General features: G+C 35.7%; 1 protein-coding gene and 1 pseudogene across 9 annotated transcripts in view; one reads left to right on the forward strand and one right to left on the reverse strand.

The window, feature by feature from the left end:
• SEPTIN7 (septin 7) overlaps window positions 1–24,482 on the forward strand; it is a 104,099-nt gene that overhangs the window by 38,250 nt on the left and 41,367 nt on the right. For all 9 annotated transcript variants that reach the window (XM_009203105.2, XM_003896106.4, XM_009203108.3 and 6 more), the window contains one exon: window positions 23,553–23,659. In XM_009203105.2, coding sequence (XP_009201369.1) covers window positions 23,553–23,659 — 107 coding nt within the window. The remainder of the gene's footprint in view (window positions 1–23,552; window positions 23,660–24,482) is intronic.
• Window positions 6,994–7,417, reverse strand: LOC110742747 (annotated as a pseudogene).

The following is a 24,482-nucleotide window of genomic DNA, read 5'->3' on the forward strand; positions in this document are numbered from 1 at the left end:
ATTTATTTGTTAATAATTCCTGAAGTAGGATTATTAGATCAAAGTATTTGAACATTTTGTGGCTCTTGGCACATACTGGCAAATTGTTCTTTTCCTTTCTTTCCCTTTTCCCTTTTCCTTTTCCTTTTCCTTTTCTCCCCTTCCCCCTCTCCCTCCCCACTTCCGTCTTCCTACTTACCCCTTTCTCCTTCCTCCCTCCTCCTCCTTCCTCCCTCCTCCTCCTTCCTCCTCCCGCCTTCCCCTTCCCCTTCCCCTTCCCCTTCCCCTTCCATTTTCTTCTTTTGTTTCTGAAACAAGGTCTTGTTCTGGTGCCTAAGCTGGAGCCCAGTGGTGCAGAGCTCACTGCAGCCTTGAGCCCCTGGGCTCAAGTGATCGTCCCACCTCAGCCTCCCGAGTACCTGGGACCACAGGCACACACTGCTATGCCCAGCTAATTTAAAAAAAAAAATTGTTTTGTAGAGATGGGGTCTCACTGTGTTGCCCAGGCTAACCTTGAACTCCTGGCCTAAAGCAGTCCTCTCTCCTTGGCTTCCTAAAGTGCTGGGATTACAGGTATGAGCCATTATGCCTGGCCAGCAAAATTGTTTTTTAAAAGTTTGTTCTACTAAAGATTATATATTAAGAAAAAAGGAAATTTTTTTTTCTGAATTTGAAGAGATTTATGGTATATTTGAAGGCTACGCTATTCATTCCATGGATGTTATGACTGTTTTAGATGCTTGAGAGAGATTTTAAAGGTACATGAATACACTATAATAGTAGAGGAGGAAAATAATATACACATAACTATACCATAAATCATAATGTGTTAAGTGGCATAAGAAATGTGTAAACCAAATGCTATGGAAATTTAGAGAAAGGGGACTTTACGGCTAAAAAGCATGCCATTATCTTAATCATTTACTAATTCATGAGAAAAAATGGTACTTTTTTTTCAGTAATTTGTATATTCATGTTTTGTTCGCTTAATTCTTAATTTGAATTAATGGCTTAAATCCAGTGTCTTAATCATGGAACAGTGTAATTAGGAAAAAATACTTGTAAAATCAGTCTTACAGATTGTAGTCTATTAGCTGGGTGTAGTGGTGTGCACCTGTAATCCTAACTACTCAGGAGGCTGAGGCAGGAGAATTGCTTGAACCCGGGAGGCAGGGGTTGCAGTGAGCTGAGATCACGCCACTACACTTCAGCCTGGGCAACAGAGTGACTGAGATTCTTTTTCAAACGTAAAAAAAAAAAAAAAAATTAGTTCTGTAACAAGAGCAGTATCTGGATTGATATGTGTAAGAAATGTAATCTTGCTAATATCCCAGTTTTATTTGGCAGTCTTTAAAAAAGTCATCAGTGTGATTTTAAAAATATATATTAGCAAGTCACTGAATTATAATTCTTAATCTGTTTTTGCTTCTCATACATATACTATCCTAATATGGTCTTTGAAAATGATATAAGAAACTCCAGTGTTGAAAAACACAGCTATCTTTTCTTTTGACAGACCGAGAAGCCTAAGATAAACTTCATAGTATATAGGCTAAATTAGTAAAGAGAGGTAAGGATGGTCATGTTTGTCAGAGACCTAGAGAAACTGTTCTCTTGGTTATGAATACACTCAAGACTGATTGGATAGGTGGACTGAAGTAAAAATGTTATCACATTTGTTAATTTTAATTAGCCAGATGTTGGGACAGAAATGTGAAGGCTGCATAGTCTGTCAGTATTTTAAAAGAACTCAGTACTGAATGGAAGGCAAGGGCATGAAGGGAGCACATGTTAATGCAACTTCTTTACAGATGGAAATGTAATTCTCACATAGGAGACTCCTTTAGTATGTAGTTTTCATCTTGGCAAGGAAGACTGCTTTTTCTTTCTCCATAATGGGTAGTTTCTAAATCTTTCCTAGACTAGGTCATGGAGGCCAAATACTATTGTGGGTCAAGGGGGTCCATCCTTTTCTTAGGTGACTGTATCACATATGTCTGAAATATAATTTTAAATATGAGATAATAATAACACCTCCTGCCTAGCTATGACTGCAGTCTAGCACCAAAGGAGGTCAGAATTTCCCCCTTTATATTTAGTCCATCTTTCTGTTGAAAGCATTTGTAGATTGAGTGGTTTTTGTATCATGAATCAGGTTTATTCTCTCCCAAGGCGGGAAGTTTTCAAGTGTTACATTTCTTAATACGCAGCAGGTGGATTTTGTCTGAAAGATAGTTTTATGCCAGGATAATTGTACTTGTTTCACTATTGAACTACAGAACCTTAGAATTATTTTAAAGATTGGGAAGGTATGACCTGTCTGCCATGAAAGACCTTTGTACTGGTAAATTTGCCATCCTTGTTAATTTTACTCAAACTTTGTTTTTGGGAAAAAAAAAAAAAAAAATCCGCATTTTAAGTAATAATTTTCATGTATTTATATCTAGGTCTTGAGGTTTTTTTGGTCTGTTTTACTATACTGGAGTATATAGCCATTTAAAGCAGTGGCTAAGGTACTGAAGTCTGTGGATCAAATTTTATTACGAAAGGGGGATGCTGAATGGGTTCACTGACTTGCCAAACTTTCTGAAATATAATTGAGATTTTTTTCATGTCTTTATATTCTGGAGACATTGCATATTTAGAATCTCAAAGAGGTTATCTACCTAAAATATTGAAAATTATAGGTACAGAGTATTTTATATAATTAGAAGTGTACGTCATTATTTACTGCACATGATTACTGTGCTGAAAATAATGTGTTGATTTTAAATTTTGAAACAATTCTAAACAAAAGTTACAAGTACAGTACATAAGTTTTTTCCTAGGATATTTGAGATGGATGCTCCTCTTTTGTCCCCCTACTTTAGTATCAGCTCTTTCTCTTCCTCAAGGATATTCTCCTATATAGCCATAATATACCATCAAAATCAGAAAGTAATAAGTGTATGTTATACACAGACACATACGTTTATATATATGTATGTGTGTGTATGTATTGAAAATTGTAAGTGCACATCTCCAATTTCATTCCATCACTGTAAGGGTCCTAATTTTCATCTCTCCCATATTCGTATTTCCTTTCTGATGGCGAAATACCGTTATCCCTCCATATATGTACTTACTTGATCAATCCCCCTGGAATTAATCCATCACCTCCTTCAGGTTCTTCCCTTTCTTCTCTGAAAAATACTAGGGAAGAACCCGAGGGAGGTAATGGATTAGTTAATTGCGGGAGGAATTAGTGGAATTAAGGGGGAGGCAGTGGCCCTGCTTACCTCTCTTGTGCTGTGATGTCTTATGCCAGGCCATTCTTCTCATGTGGGTGCCCCTCAACCTATTTAACTCAGACATCTCATGCTAGTCCATTCTTCTCATGCTCTGTTAGAAACTTTTCCTCATTCTGTAGGCTGTAATACCCTAATACCCTGTTCTGGGCCACTGTGGTTTTCTCTCCAGCATGGACATCTACCTCTTTCAGTCTCATGTAATGACTTTTGGACTGAATTTTTAGGAAGAAATGTGGAAAAGAAAGAGCTGAAGTAATTTTGTAGTGTTTAAGGCCAATATTTAACTGTGTTATAGAATTGGTATGTGAATAGAATCATTTTTTCGATGCCTAAAAATATAGAAAAATCAGCAAAATTGTAATTTTGGAGTGCCATAGTAATGGAGATAAAAAGCTCTGGTAAAATTTAGCTTGGAAATTAAAATTATCTGCAAATGCGTACAAGTGTTGCAGAGTTATAATATTTACATGTATTTTGATAAACTAAGTAGGATGTCCCCCAAATTTACTAACAGTTCAAATAAATAGGTTGCTATTTAGAAGCAAGAAAGTTTTAGACTTTGGGGCTTCTGTTTCTTGTACTGTCCAGAACTCTTAAGTAAGCAGATGATAAATACAAGGTAATTATGCATATCAAAGAATCAAATGTGAAGATTTGCAGTTCATTCTTAACTAAAGTGTTTAATGATAGAAGGCTATAAATTGTTTATTATGTTATAGATGGAAATAATTACAACAATAACATAAAGGATGAGCTCTTCCATAGCATGCTTGTCCTGGTTCAGAGGGTAAATTTTAATTGAATGATTAGTAATTAAGTTTATGTACATCAGCAGTGTGAGTGCTAAGAATTACTGATCAAGCGGATGACATGAAAATGAAAATGATTACTTCTACCCTCAAAGGAATTTCCAGGGAAATCCACACTACTAATTACATTTAACTAAATAAATGGTATAATAATGTACATTTAAAGTGCCATGTAGTCAGTTTTTATTTGGAGTTATGTGGTAACTTTATCAGTCTGATAGGATCGATTAGAATCTTGAGACTAGTAACTCACTGTTGTGTTTAAATTTGGAATTTACGATTTATTTTGGCAATTTGGTAAAATTTTATTCATGTTTTTGACTTAACGTTTTTGTCACACCATGAAAATAAGCCTCTGTATTTAAACTAACTTTATATCTACAGTATAATAGTGCAGCAACTGTTACACTGAAAAGAATATCATACTTAGTCTAGTTGAAAACTTCAATTTCTGTCACAGACAAGCTGTATGACTGTGGACAGATCACTTTGAATCTCACCTTCCTTTTCACAACAAATATTTACTAGTCTTTTTATTTTTATTTTTATTTTTTGGAGACGGAGTCTCACTCTGTTGCCCAGGCTAGAGTGCAATGGAGTGATCTCGGCTCACTGCAACCTCTGCTCCCCTGGGTTCAAGCAGTCTTCTCCTGCCTAAGCCTCCCAAGTAGCTGGGATTATAGGCGTACACCACCACACCAGGCTAATTTTTGTATTTTTAGTAGAGACAGAGTTTCACCATGTTGGCCAGGCTGATTTCCAACTCCTGACTACAAGTGATCCACTCACCTTAGCTGGGATTACAGATATGAGCCATTGCTCCAAACCTTACCTAGTCTTTTATAATCCAAGCATTGTGTTGTGATTACAAAAAGTAAAGGAAGGCCAGGCTCATTCATGTGTGTAATCCCAGCACTTTGCAAGGCCCAGGCAGGAGGATTGCTTGAGCCTAGGAGTTCGAGACAAGCCTGGGCAATAGAGTGAGACCCATTTCTAAAAAGAAATATGAAAAATAAAAATAAAAGAGCTGTGGTAGGGTTCCTTAAGAACCTGTGGGTGTGGGATGGTGGTAGAGTGGAGATACTTACACAGGAACGCTGTGTACTGTGAGTGATTACCCCACCTCACAGAGGGCTTGAGATAATTGTGTATATGAATGTGCTTAGTATATATATTATATATGTAAAATGACTAGCAAATCAGTAAATTGTATAAATGTTAATTTTAAACATATTTTTATTCGTGCATTTTTATGACTTAGTTTTAAGATCCAAAACGAGGAATGAAGAAAAGGGAAAGCAGGGATGGTAGACAATGATATGCAATTAATAAGCTAAATATTTGATTAATCCTTAGTTTGGACTTCTGTTTTGGTTGAACATTTTTGATTATAAGCATTCGGGGCAAATGTGTGCTCTTTGTAATTCAGTATAGATTGCTGGGCAAAGCTCTTTTCTGGTAAGAGTCAGATTTAAAAGATGGTTGAGAATTTATTCTTTTCCTTCTTTAAACATGGTTTAGCTGAGTAGCTTGGATTCTTAAAAACACAATATGACTTTTTACCTGTTATTCTGTGTAGGTTAATGTCGTGCTCAAGTTTTTTATGTGACATGACTATTTAGTCTGAAGGGTGCACTTGTTTTATAGTTGCTGAATATTAATGCTACTCCTTGCAAACCTTTCGAGTATCTTGTTTTCCCTTGACTGTGTCAGATATTTAATGTGAGCGATAGAATCTTAGGAATTGATTTTATTAAAAGTTAATAAACTTTAAAAACAGTTTTACTTTGAGATTTTGAGCCTGATTTTATATATGTGGATGTTTGCCTTTGTTGTTGAATCAACATGAATTATATATTTGTTTGAAATGTGGTTGGATATTTAGGTAACTACTGTTTTTTGATGTAACAGATATTCAGATATATGGCTTGAAATTTTTTTCCTATAAAAACTAAGACTTGTTACAAATTTTTTTTTATTAGAAAAAAATATGAAGAAGTATATGGCATTTTAAGAGAGAGGACATCACCGCTGTTAAATTTTGTTATATTTTCTGCATCTTAGGCATAGCTGTAATACCATATTTACTTTGTATACTTTCTTCATCTCATGCTATGGCAAGCATTTCTCTATGTCAGATTTTTAAAAGCTAATTTTTAATGGCTGAATAATATTTGTATAGGTGTATCATAATACGCTTAGCCTACCTCCCATCATTGGACCTGGAAGGTCTCCCTCTGCCACCACACTCACACACTTTTTTTATTGTTAAAATATTATTGCAGTGTTTTTCTCTGTGTGTTTCACTCCCAGAAGTAGATGGCATGGTAAAGGATGTTAACTGAAAATGTCATACCAACTAATACAGTTTCGATAGGTGTATGAATGCTCGTATGTATCTCATCCTTGCCAATATTGAGTGGAAATCTCTTTTCCTGGAGTAGTTGGTTCTTTAGCAGGAGGGAAGCATTTGGGAGTATCTTCAAGGTGGCTGAACTTTGCAACCTCTTCAATAAATAACTTACCACTCTGTAATTTGCCCACCTGTATTACCCCACCCTCAAGCCCCAGACTTTAGGAAATGACATCAGGCCTATATCTAGAGAGTTCAGAGTTCTGTGAGGTACAGCATTCCTTCCAACGGGACCTAAAATTCCTAGAGTTGCAGAATTTTACTGATAAGACAAAGGAGGTCTCAGGAGTCCAGAGTTGCTTGGGGCTTGGCTCAGAATTCCAAGGAGGCCCATAACTCCATGAGGCCCAGAGTTCCTGGCTGGGGAACATTGGGAGGCCTGGGATACTGTGGCTTAGACTCAAGCAGAAAGGTGAACACAGATCTTTATTAGCAAACACCAAATTTGACATTTAAAAGAGATTTCTGAGCAGCTGTGGACCTCGCCAAGACCATGCAGATTTCACTGACTATTTCTGTACCTGTGCTCCAGCTGCGCAGGCTTGAAGGTTTGTGAAATAATGTCAGTACATTAGAGCAGCACCTCTGCACACCTATGGGAGTCTGCAGCTGTGACACATAGAAGTTGGCCATGTCCAGATTGGTGGCTCCGAAGTGGGCAGCCATGTGCACACAGTTGTGTAGTGTGAAGCTCACCTGTCGACACACCGTAGCCAGCATGCTGCAGAGGTAACACTCCCGAAGGGCAGCTCGAGCCCACTGCTCCTGGGATTCCTGCAATTCTTGAACTATGGGACACTGTTGGATTTCAGGAACCTCTCGCTTCAAGGGCCCCAGCGTCCATCAGGGGCAGTGTCACGACTGAAGCCATCAGGGCCCCAGGGTAACTGGAGCACAGGCACAGGAATAGTCAGTGGAGTCTGCATTGTCTTGGTGAGGTCTACAGCTGCTCAGAAATCTCTTTTAAATGTCAGATTTGGTATTTGCTAATTTGGTATTAGACAAAGGTTTTACATTTTAATTTACCTTTGATTATTTATTTGAAATTTTAAAAAAAGTACTGTTCTTTATTCTGAAATTCTGTACTTGCAAAATACATTTTGCAAATTGAAAATAAATGAGTACAGTACTCATTTATTTTTAAAGAAATATCAGTGAGATATAATTCACATAATCACGGTATGATTCATATACTTCATCCCTGGTCCTTAGGGGATATGTTTTTGTATATGAGATTTATAAAAAGTAAGAACTTAAAAGAATCTATAGATTATCTAATTCAAATAGTTAAAAACTACCCACTTCTGCTTTGAAAGCCACTTCTTAGAACCACTGTGTAGAACATGCTACCTGATCAAGAATAAATCAACACCTTGCTTCCCGTCTTCTATCCATTAGATAGCTGGGTAAAATAAAATCTCTTTTCCTGATATTTCTCCTTTACTTACACTCTAGCGTGCCCCGTGGCCAGCTATAAGTTGCCCTCTACTTTTGTAGAGCCCTTTGCTATGTTTCTGCAGAATCTGCTTTTTCTGATTCATGTAATTCAAAACTAGCTCTATTTTCTTCCAAATTAAAACTCTTTCTTAATTAAGGCTGGCCCAAAATAGAAATTAGAGGGAAAGTCTGATTCCAGGATGTGAAAGACTAATAGTATTCACAAGAATACTTGAATTTTTTTTTTTTTTTTTTTTTTTTTGAGACAGAGTCTCGCTCTGTTGCCCAGGCTGGAGTGCAGTGGCGCGATCTCGGCTTACTGCTAGTTCCGCCTTCTGGGTTCACGCCATTCTCCTGCCTCAGTAGCTGGGACCACAGGCACCTGCCACCATGCCCGGCTTATTTTTTATTTTCAGTAGAGATGGGGTTTCACCGTGTTAGCCAGGATGGTCTCGATCTCCTGACCTCGTGATCCGCCCGTCTTGGCCTCCCAAAGTGCTGGGATTACAGGCTTGAGCCAGTGCGCCCAGCTGATCCACCCATTTTTAAGGAGGAATGTGTATTGAATGATCAATTAGAATTTCAAGTAATGGGAAGAATTTAGAGGAACATTGAGGGACAGCTCATAGACAGTATTTAAACTGTCAATTTCAACTCTTTTCAGTTTAGCAAAAGAACTTACAGAAACTTGGTATATATCTTATGAAAGATCAGGCAATATCTTTTACTACAAAAATGGGATAATCATTTTCTAAATAATCATGAAGAAAATGTTCTGAGTAGGCAGTAAGGATTTCTCTGGTAACATGATGATTTAAAAATGTAGTTGTCCACTTGAACTGGGTTGTATAAAGAATGCTTCTGTTTCTAAGTATAGCAAGAAAGATCATAACATACCTCGTTGCACCTCCCAGCCTCAGACATGTAGCAAGTGAAAGCTGTTTGAATTGGCAAATGAGGTAATTATTGAGTAGCTGGTTGGAATGTTTGCTACTAACTACACAGCAGAATTGTTAGTTCTTAGTACTGGTGCAATTATAGTAATTAGAATAAGTAAACTTCTTTTAAGATAATTGCAGGGCCACGTTATATAGAGCCTGTTTAACTTGCCTTTTAGTATTAGCATGGACATCAGTGTGTATGTTAAAAGATATCCTAATAGATTTTGCGGAGATGAAATTGTCTTATAGCAAATTCCAGATCAACATATGTATGGAATGTATCTAATGTAGTCTAGACCAGTGGCTCCCAGTTTTTTTGGCATCAGGGACTGGTTTTGTGGAAGACAATTTTTCTGCCAGGGTGTGTGTGTGTGTGTGGGAGGGGGGCAGGATGGTTTCAGGATGAAACTGATCATCAGGCATTATATTCTTATAAGGAGGACACAACCTAGATCCCTCACATGAGCAGTGTACAATAGGGCTTGCATTCCTTTGAGAATCTGATGTTGCCGCTGATCTGACAGGAGGCAGAGCTCTGGCAGTAATGCTCACCACCACTCACCTCCTACTGTGTGGCCTGGTTCCTAACAGGCCACGGACTGGGGGTTGGGGATACCTGGTCTAGATTGTTCTTCACTGATTAAATCTTCACCAGATTAAGTTTATTAAAAAGTAAAACAAAGAATAGCACCCTCCCTTGGCAAAACATCTTGGTGTGGTATCTTTTCTTCATTTTACAGCCAGGTGTAAAGAAAAAATAAACCTCTACTGTTAAACTTCCCATCCAGCACTTAATTTCTCACCATTTGGCTTTTCTCCTTAACACAAAACTACTTTTATTAAAGGTCAGTAAAAGGCCTTCTGGTTGTCTTTTTCTTTAACTTATTTGGCATTATTGACCATTTTTTCCTGGAAACTTTCTTCCTCACTTTTTGTGATATTGCCTCCTGGTTTACCTGGTTGTGTTGAAGCCTGCTTTATTAGGATCCTTTCCTATGGGCCATCTTTAAATGTTGATTTAATCTGGCATATTGCTGTATGTCATCCTTTATTTACTAGAATTTCTTAATTTTCTTTTTATGGACAGGACGACACGAACATAAGAATTTCTTAATTTCATCTACCTTTCAAATCATTTTGGGAAGCTTCTTCAAAGTATTCCTGGAAACACTTGCCTAGATATTCTGGGCTTTGGGTCTAGGATGGAATATGATCATCTATTTCGAAATAGCTCCTGAGATGACACTAATATGTGTTTTGGTTAAGAACTATAGTTTGTCGCTGTCTCACCTCTTAATAGGTTTCATTTGAGGTGCTTTTTAAAATGTCAAGCCCTGTGCATTTAATTAATAAAGTAAGTATCTTGATCAAGGTTATATACTTGTATGTTAATGAACTAGGATTTGAATTTGTACAAAATTGATTTCAAAACCCAGGAGAAAAAGAAAGGAAGGAGTTAGAAGAACAAGGTAGAAAAGCTCCACAGTGTGATCACCAGCTCCTCTCAGACTTTTCTCTTGCCTCAACTCTAACATGGTAAAACATTCTGAAAGGACTTAAAGATTCTGTTTCTAAAAATCCTTTGCTTTCTTTTCCATACAATTGCTACAAAATGGTAAAAGTGGCTCCTGGTATCACAGATATCCCAGAAAGTTGAAATGCTTTTTGAAATGATACTCCATCTTTCAAAGCCTCATTAAAATGTGACCTCCTTTCCAGGCTGGTGTGATTCTCAGTTTCCTGAAATTCTGTTGCTTTGGGGTATCTCATTCATGGTTTTGATAAAATTCTGCCTTGTTTGTTCATTGTTTGCATATCTTACCTCTTCTACCATACTAATATTTTTAAGATCAAGGACTACATCTTATCTTTGCATTCCTCATTCATTTATTTGATAAAAATTTAATAATCACTTATAAAGTGTCAGGTACTACTTTAGTCTCAGAAAATCTAGAGATTAATAAGAAATGGATACAAAGTTGAGATGCGGAGTAAGACAAAGATAAGCAAGTATCTTTAAAGCAGGACTGCTCAGATTCCTTTATTACGAATACTGGGGGATCCCAATCCCAAAGACCTGAAGAAACCTGATGTTAGCTATTATAAACAAATATTATTGTGACTTTCTTCAAAACCTTATAAACAAATATTTGATGAATGTTTTATTTTTAGGCTTGAAATTTAACATTCTTGAATAGTGATAGAATATATGGCTTTCATGGGCAAGACCTCAAAGATAAGAAGGATATGGGTTATTTTAACCTGCTTATTAGGTTAAAGTACAGGTGTTGTATTACTAACTGTAGTTACTCTTGTTTCATAATTTTCATAGAGTAACATCTTAAACTGTAAATATTATATTTTGTTTTAACAAGGACAAAAAAATTTTAAATCCAGTTATTTCCCCTTAAACTGCAATAAAATGAGGGAATGATAATGACATTGTTGCAAAACATGTATAATGCATTTCAAAGTCAAAATAAATGTAAAATAGGCATTAATTTGGAACATTCAAAAAAGTTTGTTTGGATTTATTAAAATACTAGTTTGAAGAAATATGAAATGTTACAGATAGTCTTTTTCTCTTGAGTAATTTTTTTCTTAAGCCAGTATATATATTCTGAACTCCATTATTAAATGTTTTCTAGATAATGCAGAAGTACGCTTGATTTGGGTTGTTTCCACAGATTTTGTGTTTAAGTAGAGTTTGATTTGGTAGGACTGATTATAGTTCTCTACTGTTTTGCATTAATGACACTATTTCCTTCCCTTCAGTAAAGCTAATGAACAAGGATCAATTGTAGTTATAAGTCACTTTGAGATTATTAGACAAGGCTGCTATATTTTGTCTTATAATTATAGGCCATTTGACATTTTGGTGTGGAAATAAATATTACTCTACTAAATGTGAGTAGAAATTAATGTCCAAACTCAGGCATAGCTTCACTGCTTTCAACATTCCTTTTTATTTATTTTGAGGCCAGTACCCTTTAGTGTCAATAAATTGCCAACCTTACTCTTCTACTTTACTCCCCTGCATCCCTGTTTCAAATGTTTATTCCCTTCTTAAGGCTGTCTACTTCACCTTTGACCCTTATTCTTAGTAGTTGCACTAGGGTCCTTTCTTTTTCTGTGAGAAAACATGAATAGTAATAAAATACATTTCTTTGCAACTACCAATTATTGATATTCACGTGTCCACTGTGCCAAGGTATGATTCTAATGAGATCACTTATTTCTCACACCAACTCTGTGTTGTAGGTACTGCTTTTATCTGCATTTCAGAGAGGAGGGTACTGACACACAAAGTATAGGTTTGCCCAAGGTCACAAGGCGAATTTATTGATGGAACCGAGATAAGAGATTTCAAGGAAATTTTAAGCTCTAATGGACTACTATAACCTTTGCCCCTAGACTTTTCCAAAGTTACACAACTACTTTCTTACAATTATTGGTACTTCTGAAAAAAAAAAAAAAAAAATGAGATAACTTGGATTAAGGGTATGTGATACTTAAGGAAGCACAGAAAAATTTGGAATACACTTAATTTACACCTTCAGGGTACTTCTTAGGAAAAATTTCCAGGGAAGAATAATAGTATTACCAAACTATTTTCGTATTTGTCAGATGCTATATTTTACTCTGCTACCAAGTAAAAGGACTGCTTACTCGTTACAAAATAGCTTGTTTTTAGAGCTCCCATAGCAATGTCATACAGTCACAATGATTTGAGTAAGGTGACTTTGCTTATGGGAAATAAACTGTATTTTATCAGGCTTATTTGAATGACATTTTGGTAACCTCTGTGTTACGATAATAGAATCATTAAGACAATATGATAACCTACAAATACCTCATTTGTATGAGGTACTTGAGTCAATACAATAACCTACAAATACCTCATTTGTATGAGGTACTTGACTGAGTACTTTAGAAGAATATTCACTGAATCAGTGTTATTCTTGAAAGGACATAGATCTATTATTGTATCTTGTAAAAGGACCTTTTTTCCCTCTTCCTCAACCTACTAAAGAGGTTATAATTTAGTTTCAGGACAGATGTGGGATTTGATACTGGGGCAGATGTGGGATTTGATACTAGGGGTAGGTAGAAGTACTCAGTCTGACAAGATTAAAGGCTATTGAACTTAGTTTCTCTCTTCTTTCTCTTCTAAATTTTGAATTGCTTTATCCTTTACTTTTCCATGTGAAACTCATTGTGGTTAGTGCAATAAAAGCAGTGGCCCTGGTGCTCAAGCATGTAATCCCAGCCCTTTGAGAGGCCGAGGCAGGAGGATTGCTTGAATCCCGGTGTTTGAGACCAGCCTGGGCAACATAGTGAGACCTCATCACTTAAAAAAATATTAGCTGGACATGGTGGCATGCACATGTAGTCTCAGCTAGTCGGGAGGCTGAGGTAGGAGAATCACTTGAGCCCAGCAGGCAGAAGTTGCAGTAAGCCATGATTGTGCCTCTCACTTCAACCTGCGCGACAGAGTGAGACTCTTCTTGGGGGGAAAAAAAAAACACTAAGTGGACCAGGACATAGAGGTCAAGAAGCATATTCCTTTCGCCTGCTCAGAGTCTGGGAAGTACAGTATAATAAAGGACATGAGATTTGCCATTCAGATTGAGCTGTAACTCTGCTACTTGGTAGAGATATCTGTCATTGGCAAGTTACTTTCAGAGATTTTGTTTACTTAGCTGTAAAATTGTGTAAAGAATCTTACGTAGAGTTTTGTAATTATTGAAGTCATTGAATGCATGTAAAGTGCCTAGCTCAGTGTCTTTCTTATAGTTACTGAATAAAAATATTAAGTATTATTGTTAATGAAGATACCGGTAAAATATCACATGTCAAATAACCTGGTTAACCAGATTAGGAAGGTACTTGGGAATTCTGGGACAGAGTCTTTAATGGATAAATGAGAGTGGGTATTTAGAAAGGCAGTAGAACATACTGCCTAGTGTCAAATACTGACATTACCACTTATTAACTGTTTGGCACTAGCAAGTTATTTCACTTTTGTTTCTGTTTTTTCACCTTAAAATGGTAATGATAATGATACAGATTGGGTATCCCTAATCCAAAAATCTGAAATCTCAAATACTCCAAAGTTTGAAACTTTGAGTGCTGACATGATGCTCAGAGGAAATGCTCATTGAACCAGTTTTTGGATTTTGGCTTTTCAGAATAGGGATGCTGAACTGATGAGCAATGCAAATATTCTAAAATTTGAAAAAGCCCCAAATCCAACACGCTTCTGGTCCCAAGCATTTTGGATAAGTGATACACAACCTGTAGCATCTATCTAATGGCGTTATAAAGGTTAACTAAGTCAGTGCTTGTAAAATACTGGCACAGAGAAGAATTTATAACTTACTGGCTGTCACTGTCATTATTTTTTATGCATAGTAGTATCAGTGCTAGAGGATTTGGGGATTCAAAGTTTGAAAAATGCCCTCCCAGGGGACATTTGTCAATGTCTGGAAGCATTTTTGGTTGCCACAGCTGGGGAGGAGGGATGCTAACTGACTTCTAATGGGTAAAGGCCAGGGATGCTGCCAAGCATCCTTCAATTAACAAGACACTTCTCACAATAAAGAATTATCCAATCCAAAATGTCAGTAGTGTCAAGATTGAGAATTCCTGTAGTACAGCTGTCTGGAGCTCTAGTTGCCAGCATCTGCAGTAACCTGTGCCTGATGCCTCCCTCTCATTTACTCTGTAGTCTCTTACTGGACTTAATACTCATTTTTCTCTTAACTTTTATCCCAGTACTCCCAATCATTATATTTGCAGGTAGGCTGTTCTCAGGCATTCTTCTTGAATTCTTTGTAGCATAATATGTAGATAACATATCAACCCCTTTAAAGAATTAAAAGTTAAAATTAAATATTAATATAATTTATGGTTCTTGTAGAAAAACTGATACACAAAGAAGAAAAATTTAAATGTTTCATAACCTTTCCCATCTAGAAATAAACACTATTAGAAAGTTGGTATATTCCCTGTTATTATTACCCTCCCCTCAGCTTCCCAAAGAAAGAAAAGTTTATAAAATATACATTTTATTTTTAAAAAACTAAATTCTAAAGATATTTAGTAAAAAGCAAGTTTCCTTTTTTCTCCCACCTTCATTTCCAGTCCTGTCTCTAGAGATAAGCATTAAATTGGTGCAAGTGTTTTGGCATTTTTTTATACTTTTATATACACCAGGCATTCCTATGTCAATTTTTTTTGTGTGTAAACAGTACCATGATGTAAGTACTGTTCTGTGAATGTTTTTTCCCTATCACTGAATATACTATGTGTATATATGTATATATATACTGAATATTCCTGTCAGTATATTCTTAGCAATTATGTGGTATTCTATAATACCTTTATCATGATTTATACAGTCAGCTATTAATGAAGATAGATGTTCATAGTTACACTGCTTAGGTTCCTTGGATTTCTAGGCACACATATAAATGCCTCTGTAATGTACATTTCTGAAAGTGAAATCCTGGGTCAAAAGGCATGTAGATTTAAATTTTGGTAGATTACCAAATTATTCTTCAGAAAAGCTGTACCAGTTTACAGTTTCACCAAGAACCATCCTGATGGTTGACTTATTTTCTTTAGGCTTATTTTAAGCATGAGTTTTTCCTCCAAATACTTTAGTCAAATCTCCTAGATTTTTATGTGTAATACTCATTTTGTTTGTATTTGAGTAATTTTCACATAGGAAGAGTTAAGGAGAGATATCTAAGTAGATGGATGGATTGTGTTATTTTTTGTTAATTTTTAATTTCACTACATTCAGAGAATATGATCTGTAGGTTCCAGTATTTATTTATTTTTCTGTGTAGCCTTACATAGAATCAGCTTATTTAGTATTCCATAGGTTTCAAAAATAAGTATTCCATAGGTTTCAAAAAAAAAATTTCTGTATGTATATTTGAAAATTAAGCTTATTATTTAAATCATTTTTATTTTTTAAGCACTTGATTTATCCATATCCAAAAGACCTATAGTCTTTTAATGTGGAATTTGCTAACTTCCTATTGTTTCCAAGTTTTTGCCTGAAGCATTTTTTAACATTTTGTTGTTACTTGTATTCTTACCTCTGTCATACCAGACTTTCATGTGTTTCTAATTTCCTTAAATGAATCACAGAAATAGTACAACTACTTATTGAGCACTTAATGTATACCAGGCACTGTGCTTAGATGTCACATATATTACCTAATTTATTCCTCATAGTTCATACTCTTATACTATTTGATATGTAAGAAAACAGAAAATGCAAGTATCTTGCTCACAATTACATAATTCCATTATATAATTGTGGAATTAATGGAATTGTAATAATGGAATTATACAGTATATATTCTTTTTAGATTAGCTTCTTTTGCTCACCAGTGTACATTGGTCTGTGTCTTTTCATGGTTTGGTAGCTAATTTCTTTTTGGTGCTGAGTGATACTCCATTTTCTGGATGTACCATAGTGTATATATCTATTCAACTACTGAAGGAAATTGTGGTTGCTTCCACATCTTGGCAGTTATAAATAAAGCTGCTGCAAATACCTGTGTGCAAGACTTTGTGTGGATCTAAGTTTTTAACTTAACTGGGTAAACATCGAGAAGGACAATTGCTGGATCACTGCCTTGTGTCCTTACTGCTCTTAAAGATTGGATTCTGTTCTTAAATATCAGATCTTTTCAGCTTTTTACTTCTTAGAATGGAGTGGCAACTTCCAAGCTCCTTACGTACAGAACCAGAAAAAGCAGACTGAGTTCTCAACTACTTTTTGGTACCCATTTTTTCTGCCTCCTTACCCTGAATGAAACTTGGCTCTTGGAGGATCATTACCCCTATTGCATATAACTCAAGGAGGAGCTTTTGTTTCACCTCATGAGCCGCAAGGTGGGAGGTGGTCTTGGTTACTTATTTCTCATCCAGGTTTGTGTTAAAACCTTCTGTTTCTTTGGAATCTTCCAATTTATAAGGAAATAGAAATCACTTGAGTTCAGAATAAATTGTTCTAAAAATTAAATATAAAGTTCTCAGTTATAGGAAAAAATAATTAAGGCCTCTTTGATTTGGCTTTTCTAATTGAATTCGATTCTAGGGGAAGAAGTGTTTTGATTTTCCTGCTTCCTTGATTCTAAGATAAGATCTACTCTGAAACATAATCAAATTTGATTTGAGGGAGGTAAATAGTACAGTCAATTACATTTTGTTTATGAGACATTTGTTTTTAGAAATATTGGGGGGCAAAATTATATCTTAGAATTGAGGAAATTGAACAGTTCTCAATCTGTTATGAAAGGTTTACTTTGCCCAGAGCCAACTTAAAAAGAAAACTACAACTAACATAGAAATAACTCAAGAATAAATGTGTAGTTGAGAACTAGAGAAACATGTTACACAGGAGCAATGTTGAATTGGAATCAGAAATTATCTTTCTCTTGGCCAAATGATACCCTTTATTGTTTACAGTGTTTACTTTGATAGAGATCACCCAGTTAGTGTAGTTATGGTTCACATTATAACAGGAAACCTAATAATTTATCTTTAAATTGCAGTTTTCCCACACATTTGATAAGTTTTTAAACATTCATAACCGTGGATAAAGTTTCTTGAAATACAAAACATCTTGGTTTTAATGCCACTTGGGAATTGAATTAGAAAGCTTTGGTCCATAATTTCAGTGTAAGTAGTCTAGGAATTGATAGAAGTTAATTTATTTATATCTCCCCTGATATGTTAAATATCTCATAGCTGAGTTCAGGGTATACAGCGTATTACTTCACATAGTCAATGTTAAGAATTTAAAAGATAAAGAAAAAAATCCAATGGGAAAAAGTATTATCTTAACTGAAAGTATAACTAGGTATTTGCTAATTTTTAAAGAGTATTAAAAAAGCAGAAAGTATTTAGAAATTTGACAGTAGAGAGTAGTATGAGGTGTACATACTGTTGAGAATAAAGGGAGAAACCTTCTTCACTGTTTCCAAAAAGGAAAGTTACTCAATAAAAAGGGGGGGTGGGGGGTGGCAAATAGTCCAGTCCTTAATTAGGAAAGCCATGAGCCACTTTTATTTTTTTTTTTTGAGACAGAATCTTGCTCTGTCACCCAGGCTGGAGTGCAGTGGTGCCATCTCGGCTCACTGCAGCCTCTGCCTCCTGGTTTATGCAATTCTCTTGCTTCAGCCTCCTGAATAGCTGGGATTACAGGCATGTGCCACCACGACAGGGTAATTTTTTTGTATTTTTAATAGAGACAGGGTTTTGCCATGTTGCCCAGGCCTGTCTTGAACTCTTAAGCCAAAGTGATCCCTCCGCCTCGGCCTCTCAAAATTCTGAGGTTATAGGCCTTAGACAGCACACCCAGCCCCCACTTTTATTTCTGGTTTTAGTAATTTGAGTCTCTCTCTTTTATTCTCAATCTAGTTTATGGGTTGTCAGTTTTGTTTATTCTTTTGAAGAACTAACAATTGGTTTTGCTGATTTCTATTCTTTTTTTGGGACGGAGTCTAGCTCTGTTGCCAGGCTGGAGTGCAGTAGCGCGATCTCGGCAGTTGTCCTACCTAAGCCTCCTGAGTAGCTGGGATTACAGGCACGCCCTGCCACTCCCAGCTAATTTTTGTATTTTTAGTAGAGACGTGGTTTCACCACGTTGGCCAGGATGGTCTCAGTCTCCTGACCTCGTGATCTGCCCGCCTCAGCCTCCCAAAGTACTGGGATTACAGGCATGAGCCACCATGCCTGGCCGATTTCTATTCTTTTGTTTATTTATTTATTTGAAACAGAGTTTCGCTCTTCTTGCCCAGGCTGGAGTGCCATGGCACGATCTCGGCTCACTGCACCCTCTGCCTCCTGGGTTCAAGCGATTCTTCTGTCTCAGCCTCCCGAGTAGCTGGGACTACAGGCATGTGCCACTAAATCTGGCCCAGTTTTGTATTTTTAGTAGAGACGGGGTTTCACCATGTTGGTCAGGCTGGTCTTGAACTCTTGACCTCAGGTGATCCACCCGCCTCGGCCTCCCAAAATGCTGGGATTACAGGCGTGAGCCACCACGCCCGGCCCAATTTCTATTCTTAAAATCTGTTTTATTTATCTCTGCTCTCATTTTTATTTTTTTCTTGTTTTTGCTACCTTTGAGTTTAGTTTGCTCTTCTTTTTCTAATTCGTTATGGTGTAAACATAGGTTGTTGTTTAAAATCTTCATTTTTATGTAAATGTTTACAACTATAAATTTCCTTCTTAGCCCTGCTTTTTCTGCATTCCATAAGTTTTGGCATGTTGGGTTTTTATTTTTATTTTGTCTCAGGGTATATTTTAATTTCCCTCGTGAAATCTTCTTTGATCCATTGATTGATAAGAATGTGTTGTTTGATTTCCAAATATTTGTTAGTTTTCCTAGTTTCCTTCCATTACTGATTTTTAGTTTCATTTTATTATGATGGGAAAAAAATACTTTGCTTGATTTCAATTCTTTAAAATTTGTTAAGACTTGTTTCTTTTAGTCATTGCTGAAAAATGTTTTACATGCCCTTGAGAAAAATGTGTAGACCACTGTTGTTGGATGCAGTGTTTTGTCTGTGTTAGCTTCAATTGCTTTACAGTTTTGTTTGTATCCTCCATTTCCTTGTTTATTTTCTGTCTAGTTGTCCTGTCCATTATTGAAACTGGAGTATTGAAGTCTCCAACTATTATTATAGAACTGTCTGTTTCTCCCTTTAATTCTGCCAATGTTTGCTTCACATAATTTAAAGTTCTGATGTTTGCTGTATATATATGTTTTTAATTGGTTACATCATCTTGGCAAAGTGACCCATTTATCAACATTTAAAGTCCTTCTTTGTCTTTGATAATAGTTTTTGACTTGAGACTATTTTGTCTAATATTAGTATGGCTTCTCTACCTTTCTGGTTACTATTTGCATGAATTATCTTTTTCTAACCTTTTACTTTGAACCTGTGTGTTTTCTTAGATCTACTATGTGTCTTTTATAGATACGCAGTTGAGTCATGTCATTTTATTTATTATGACACTCTGTGCCTTTAATTGGGGGAGTTTAATCAATTTACCTATAAATACTAATAAGGAAGAACTAACTTTTGCCATTTTGTTTTCTGTATGTCTTTTAGCTGTTTTGTCCTTCATTTCTTCCGTTACTGCCTTTGTTTGTGTTTACTTGATTTTTTGTAGTGACACAATTTGATTCCCTTCTCTCTTTTTTTTCTTTTTGGTATATTTTATAGAAATTTTCTTTGGTTATTATAGGGATAATATATAATATCCTGAAGTTTTTACAATCTAATTTTTTGTACCAGTTTAACTTAAATCACATTGAACAACTACACTTCCATTGCTCTGTCCCTCTCATGTTATTGATGTTGGAAGTTACAATATTATACTTGATGTACCTATTAACACAGATTCATGATTTTTTAAGACATTTGCCTTTAAAAACTCATAGAAAATATAAGGTGAACTTGCAAACCAAAATTCTAATAATACTGGGTTTTATATTTGCCCTTGCATTTACCTTTACGGGATCTTTATATCTTTATATTGCTTTGAGTTACTATCATAGAGTCTTTTTATTTCAACCTGAAAGACTACCTTCAGTATTTCTTGTAATATATGTGTAGTGATAATGAGCCTCCCTCAGGTTTTGTTTATTGGGGAATGTCTTTATTTCTCCCTCATTTATAATGGTCACTTTTGCCAGATACAGAATTTGCATTTGACAGTTATTTTCTTATAGCACTTTAAATATATCGTTGCACTCCCTTCAGGCCTCCAAGGTTTCTGCCAGAAGGTTGGCTTATAGTCTTATTTGAGGATTCTGACTATGCAGTGAGTCGCTTCTCTTTTGCCACTTTCAAGATTCTGTCTTGGCTTTTGACAGTTTGATTGTAATTGTGTTGATATCGGTTGTGAGTTTTTCTTATTTGGAGTTTGTTGAGATCCTTGGATTTGTAGATTCATCGGTTTCATCACCTTTGGGGAGTTTTTTCCTTCATGTAATCTCTGTGTTCGTTTCTCTTCCTCTGAAACATCCATTGGGTATATATTGGTCCAGTTGTTTTGTTTCATAATCTCTTGGGCTCTGTTTACTTTTCATCTTTTTTCTTTCTGCTCAGATTTGATAATTTCAATTGTCTTCAGGTTTACTGAGTTTTTTCTTTTGCCTACTCAGTTCTGCTATTGAACCTATATAGTGACATTTTCAATTCAATTATTGTATTTTTCAGCTCCACAATTTGTTTTTATAATTCCTCTTTATTGGTATTCTCATTTTGCTTATTATTTTCCTGATTTCCATTCATTTTGGTTCATTTTTTTCTTTAGCTCTTTGGGCATAGTTAAGACAGCTACTTTCAAGTCTGTCTAATGAGTCTAATATCTGTATTTCTTCAGGAATAAGTTTCTGGAAATTTTTGTTCCTTTGGGCCATATTTTCCTATACCTTGTTGCATGCCTTGTGATGTTTTTTGAAAACTGAGTATTTGAAAGAGTCACCTCTCTCAGTTGCACACTGGCTATGTACTACTGGGGCATTTCTCTGCTGATGAGTTGAGTATGCCCTTAACCTAGTGATCACCCCAAGATGAAAGCTTAAGATCTTCTTTTCTGAGCATTTGTATTGCCTAGGCCTGTGGGTTGCTTTCTCAATTCCTCCTGTGTACATGGCTGCTTTTGAATGTCTTAATTTCCTGAAGAGTCTCACCTGCATGCTCAGATGGTCTATTATATCTACCCACTGTAATCTTATGCCCCAAATATCTGTTGTGTCCTCTTGCAGCTTTCATGAGTGGTGTGCATTGCTTCTCTCTCCAAATGAGGTCCCAGTTAGGCAAAACAGGAATCAGTTCTTCTGGCAGACCAGAGAGGTTAAAATGTTACAAGTTAGGTCTGCACTCTTCCCGCCCATTTGAAGGGAATGAATTGGGAATTGGTTTGCTGCCTTCTTGAGACCCAGATAAACTGCAGAAGGGGTGGGACAAGATCACAGAAAAATGTCACAAAAGTTTTGCATATTTTTTTCCTTAATTGGGCATTTGCTTCGTCGCTATAGGCTATAGACTTCGTCGCTTATAGGTCCTGTAAGGTTAATTCTACGAGGTTTTGGTTGTTTTTGGTGTTTCTGTGAGGAAATGAGGCTTTGAGCTTTTTAATTTGCCGTTTTGCTGATGCCACTCAGTAATGCTTTTTAAATTATGAATATAATAGAATCATATTGAAGGAAGTTTACAGCACCCCGAAGTATAACAAACTAAGAAAAATCATCTACATTGTACTATCCCCAGAGTAGCCACTATTTACATTTTGGTGCGTTACCTTTCAGACTTATTTTTCTTCCTCTCTCTTTTCCCTTTGTCCTGTGTTGTCTTGTTCCCTGACTCCTCACCACAAATAAAAAGGGTAAAAAAACTAAAAAAATCTCTAAACATAATTTATTGAGTACAGTGTTAATCTTTTAATGAGCATACTTTTTAATTTCCCAAAACATTATTGTATATACTAAAATTTTCATTTATATTTCCAAAAGGAAATATTGTAGATATTTCTGATAACATCCAAATGCTTGGGTTTTATTCTAGTCTTTCTGCTTTCAAGGTATAAGAGTTAAGAAAGAATTGGGTGTGGCCAACCCATGTTACTTTCCTGTGACTTAGACATTTTTGGCATTTTTACATCTAGTAAAAAGTGGCATGCTTTCAGTCAAAGGGTAAGCCCAGACCATGTGGAAAGGATCTTATCTCTTTTGAGAGCTGATATAAAAAGAATTCCTCCTAGACATATATTGTGACGTCAGTTACTTAGGCTAAACATGCCTATTATTCTAAGTGAATTATTAACAATACATACTTTAACTCTATGCCATGTTAATTATCGTAATATGGTTTATAATTTATTTTAACCTTAGGTTATATATACTTTGAAGCCATTTATATTTTGGTATACTTGTAGTAGTTACTATACACTAGACTATATATATTAGACTAGAGATGGAGAGTCAAAAAAGAGTACGTGATCAGAGTACAAATCATGCCCTAGCTTCCTTCATGTCTACCTCCTACCTTGAGTAGAAGCAGTATAAAAAATAATCACCTAAGATTTTTTGGATTCTGGTTTGGGAGAAGTAGTACCCTTATATTTAGACTGATGGGTGGCTAAATTAGAAAGTATTTTTTGTGATTTAGAATTTTGTGTGGAGATGTTCATTGTGATTAATTATTCTTTGTATTAGCAGATTTTTGCATTTTATGGCTGCATGATTTCTTGTTTTGGTCATTCATTATTGTCTATTAGTAAAGAAAAACTTTATTTCACTCAAGCAGCAATGTATAATCCAACTTGGATTTTTTAATAATGACTTTTTTCTTTGGGAATACATTACTGTTAAAAATGTAGATTATTAGATACATTACTTTTAATGAATATAAGTGGTATAATTAGAAGACTGAAAAGAATCCCTGGAAGCATGAGTCTAATTTGATAGCTAAGAAACTGAGGACAAGATACTTATTCTTTGTAGCATATTTTCTAATGTGATTTCATTGTTTCACCAAGAAGTACTTGCATAAAGCAAGTTCAATTATAGCATCTGTTGAATATTTAAGGTTGGGTAAAGTGGGTGAATTTAACGGATATTTTCCCTTATTTCTTTTAGGTGAATCTGGATTGGGAAAGTCGACGTTAATCAACTCATTATTCCTCACAGATTTGTATTCTCCAGAGTATCCAGGTCCTTCTCATAGAATTAAAAAGACTGTACAGGTATGGATATTAGTATTGTTAATTGATCATAAGCTGGAATAATATTAATACAAAGCACATATCGTAACTTTTATTATGCTTCCTTAGAAGTAAGATACAAATTTGCCCTTATTCAGTGTAAGATAGTAAATATGACTTCATAAAATTTTTTAAAAAGTACAGTTAATCAGAAGAATTATCTTGACTAGAACTTTCCACATTTTTCCCGAGGACTCTCCTAGAGATGACATTGTGACATAGTAACCAATTCCCCTGGAGTTGTGCTATCTAGTATGGTAGTCATTTGCCACATGTTTAAATCAATTAAAATTAGTTAAATTAAAAATGCAATTTTTCATTTGCTCCAGATACATTTCAGGTGCTTAACAGCTCATGTGGCAAGTGGCTGCCATTTTTTTGCAGCACATATATGAAGATTTTCATCATTGCAGAAAATTGCATTGGATAGTGTAGAGAAAACATGATTTATAGAAAAGCTTTTGTTATTTAAATACAGTGTTCTGTATTAGTTAGTGGCATACTACCGTATCATAGTTGAATGGCAATAGCAATTCTGTAAGACTCCCAAGGTATATGTGATCTAATTTACTGCTTCTCAGTATTTGCTATGCATTCCAATCCTGGATATCCTGTTAAATTTAGTTCTTCTAGTAGGTCTGAGATGGGCTGCAATTTCTGCATTTCTAACAAGATCACAGGTGATGCTGATGCTGCTGGATGGTAGATCACACTTTATAGAGCAAGGGGCTGGATTCTAGATATGCACTTTTTATTAAATATTATAGCAACCTGTAGCCATGTGTGGCTATTAATCTTTGAAATG

Source organism: Papio anubis, chromosome 4 (genome assembly GCF_008728515.1).
Source record: "Papio anubis isolate 15944 chromosome 4, Panubis1.0, whole genome shotgun sequence".
Classification (NCBI taxonomy): Eukaryota; Metazoa; Chordata; class Mammalia; order Primates; family Cercopithecidae; genus Papio; species Papio anubis.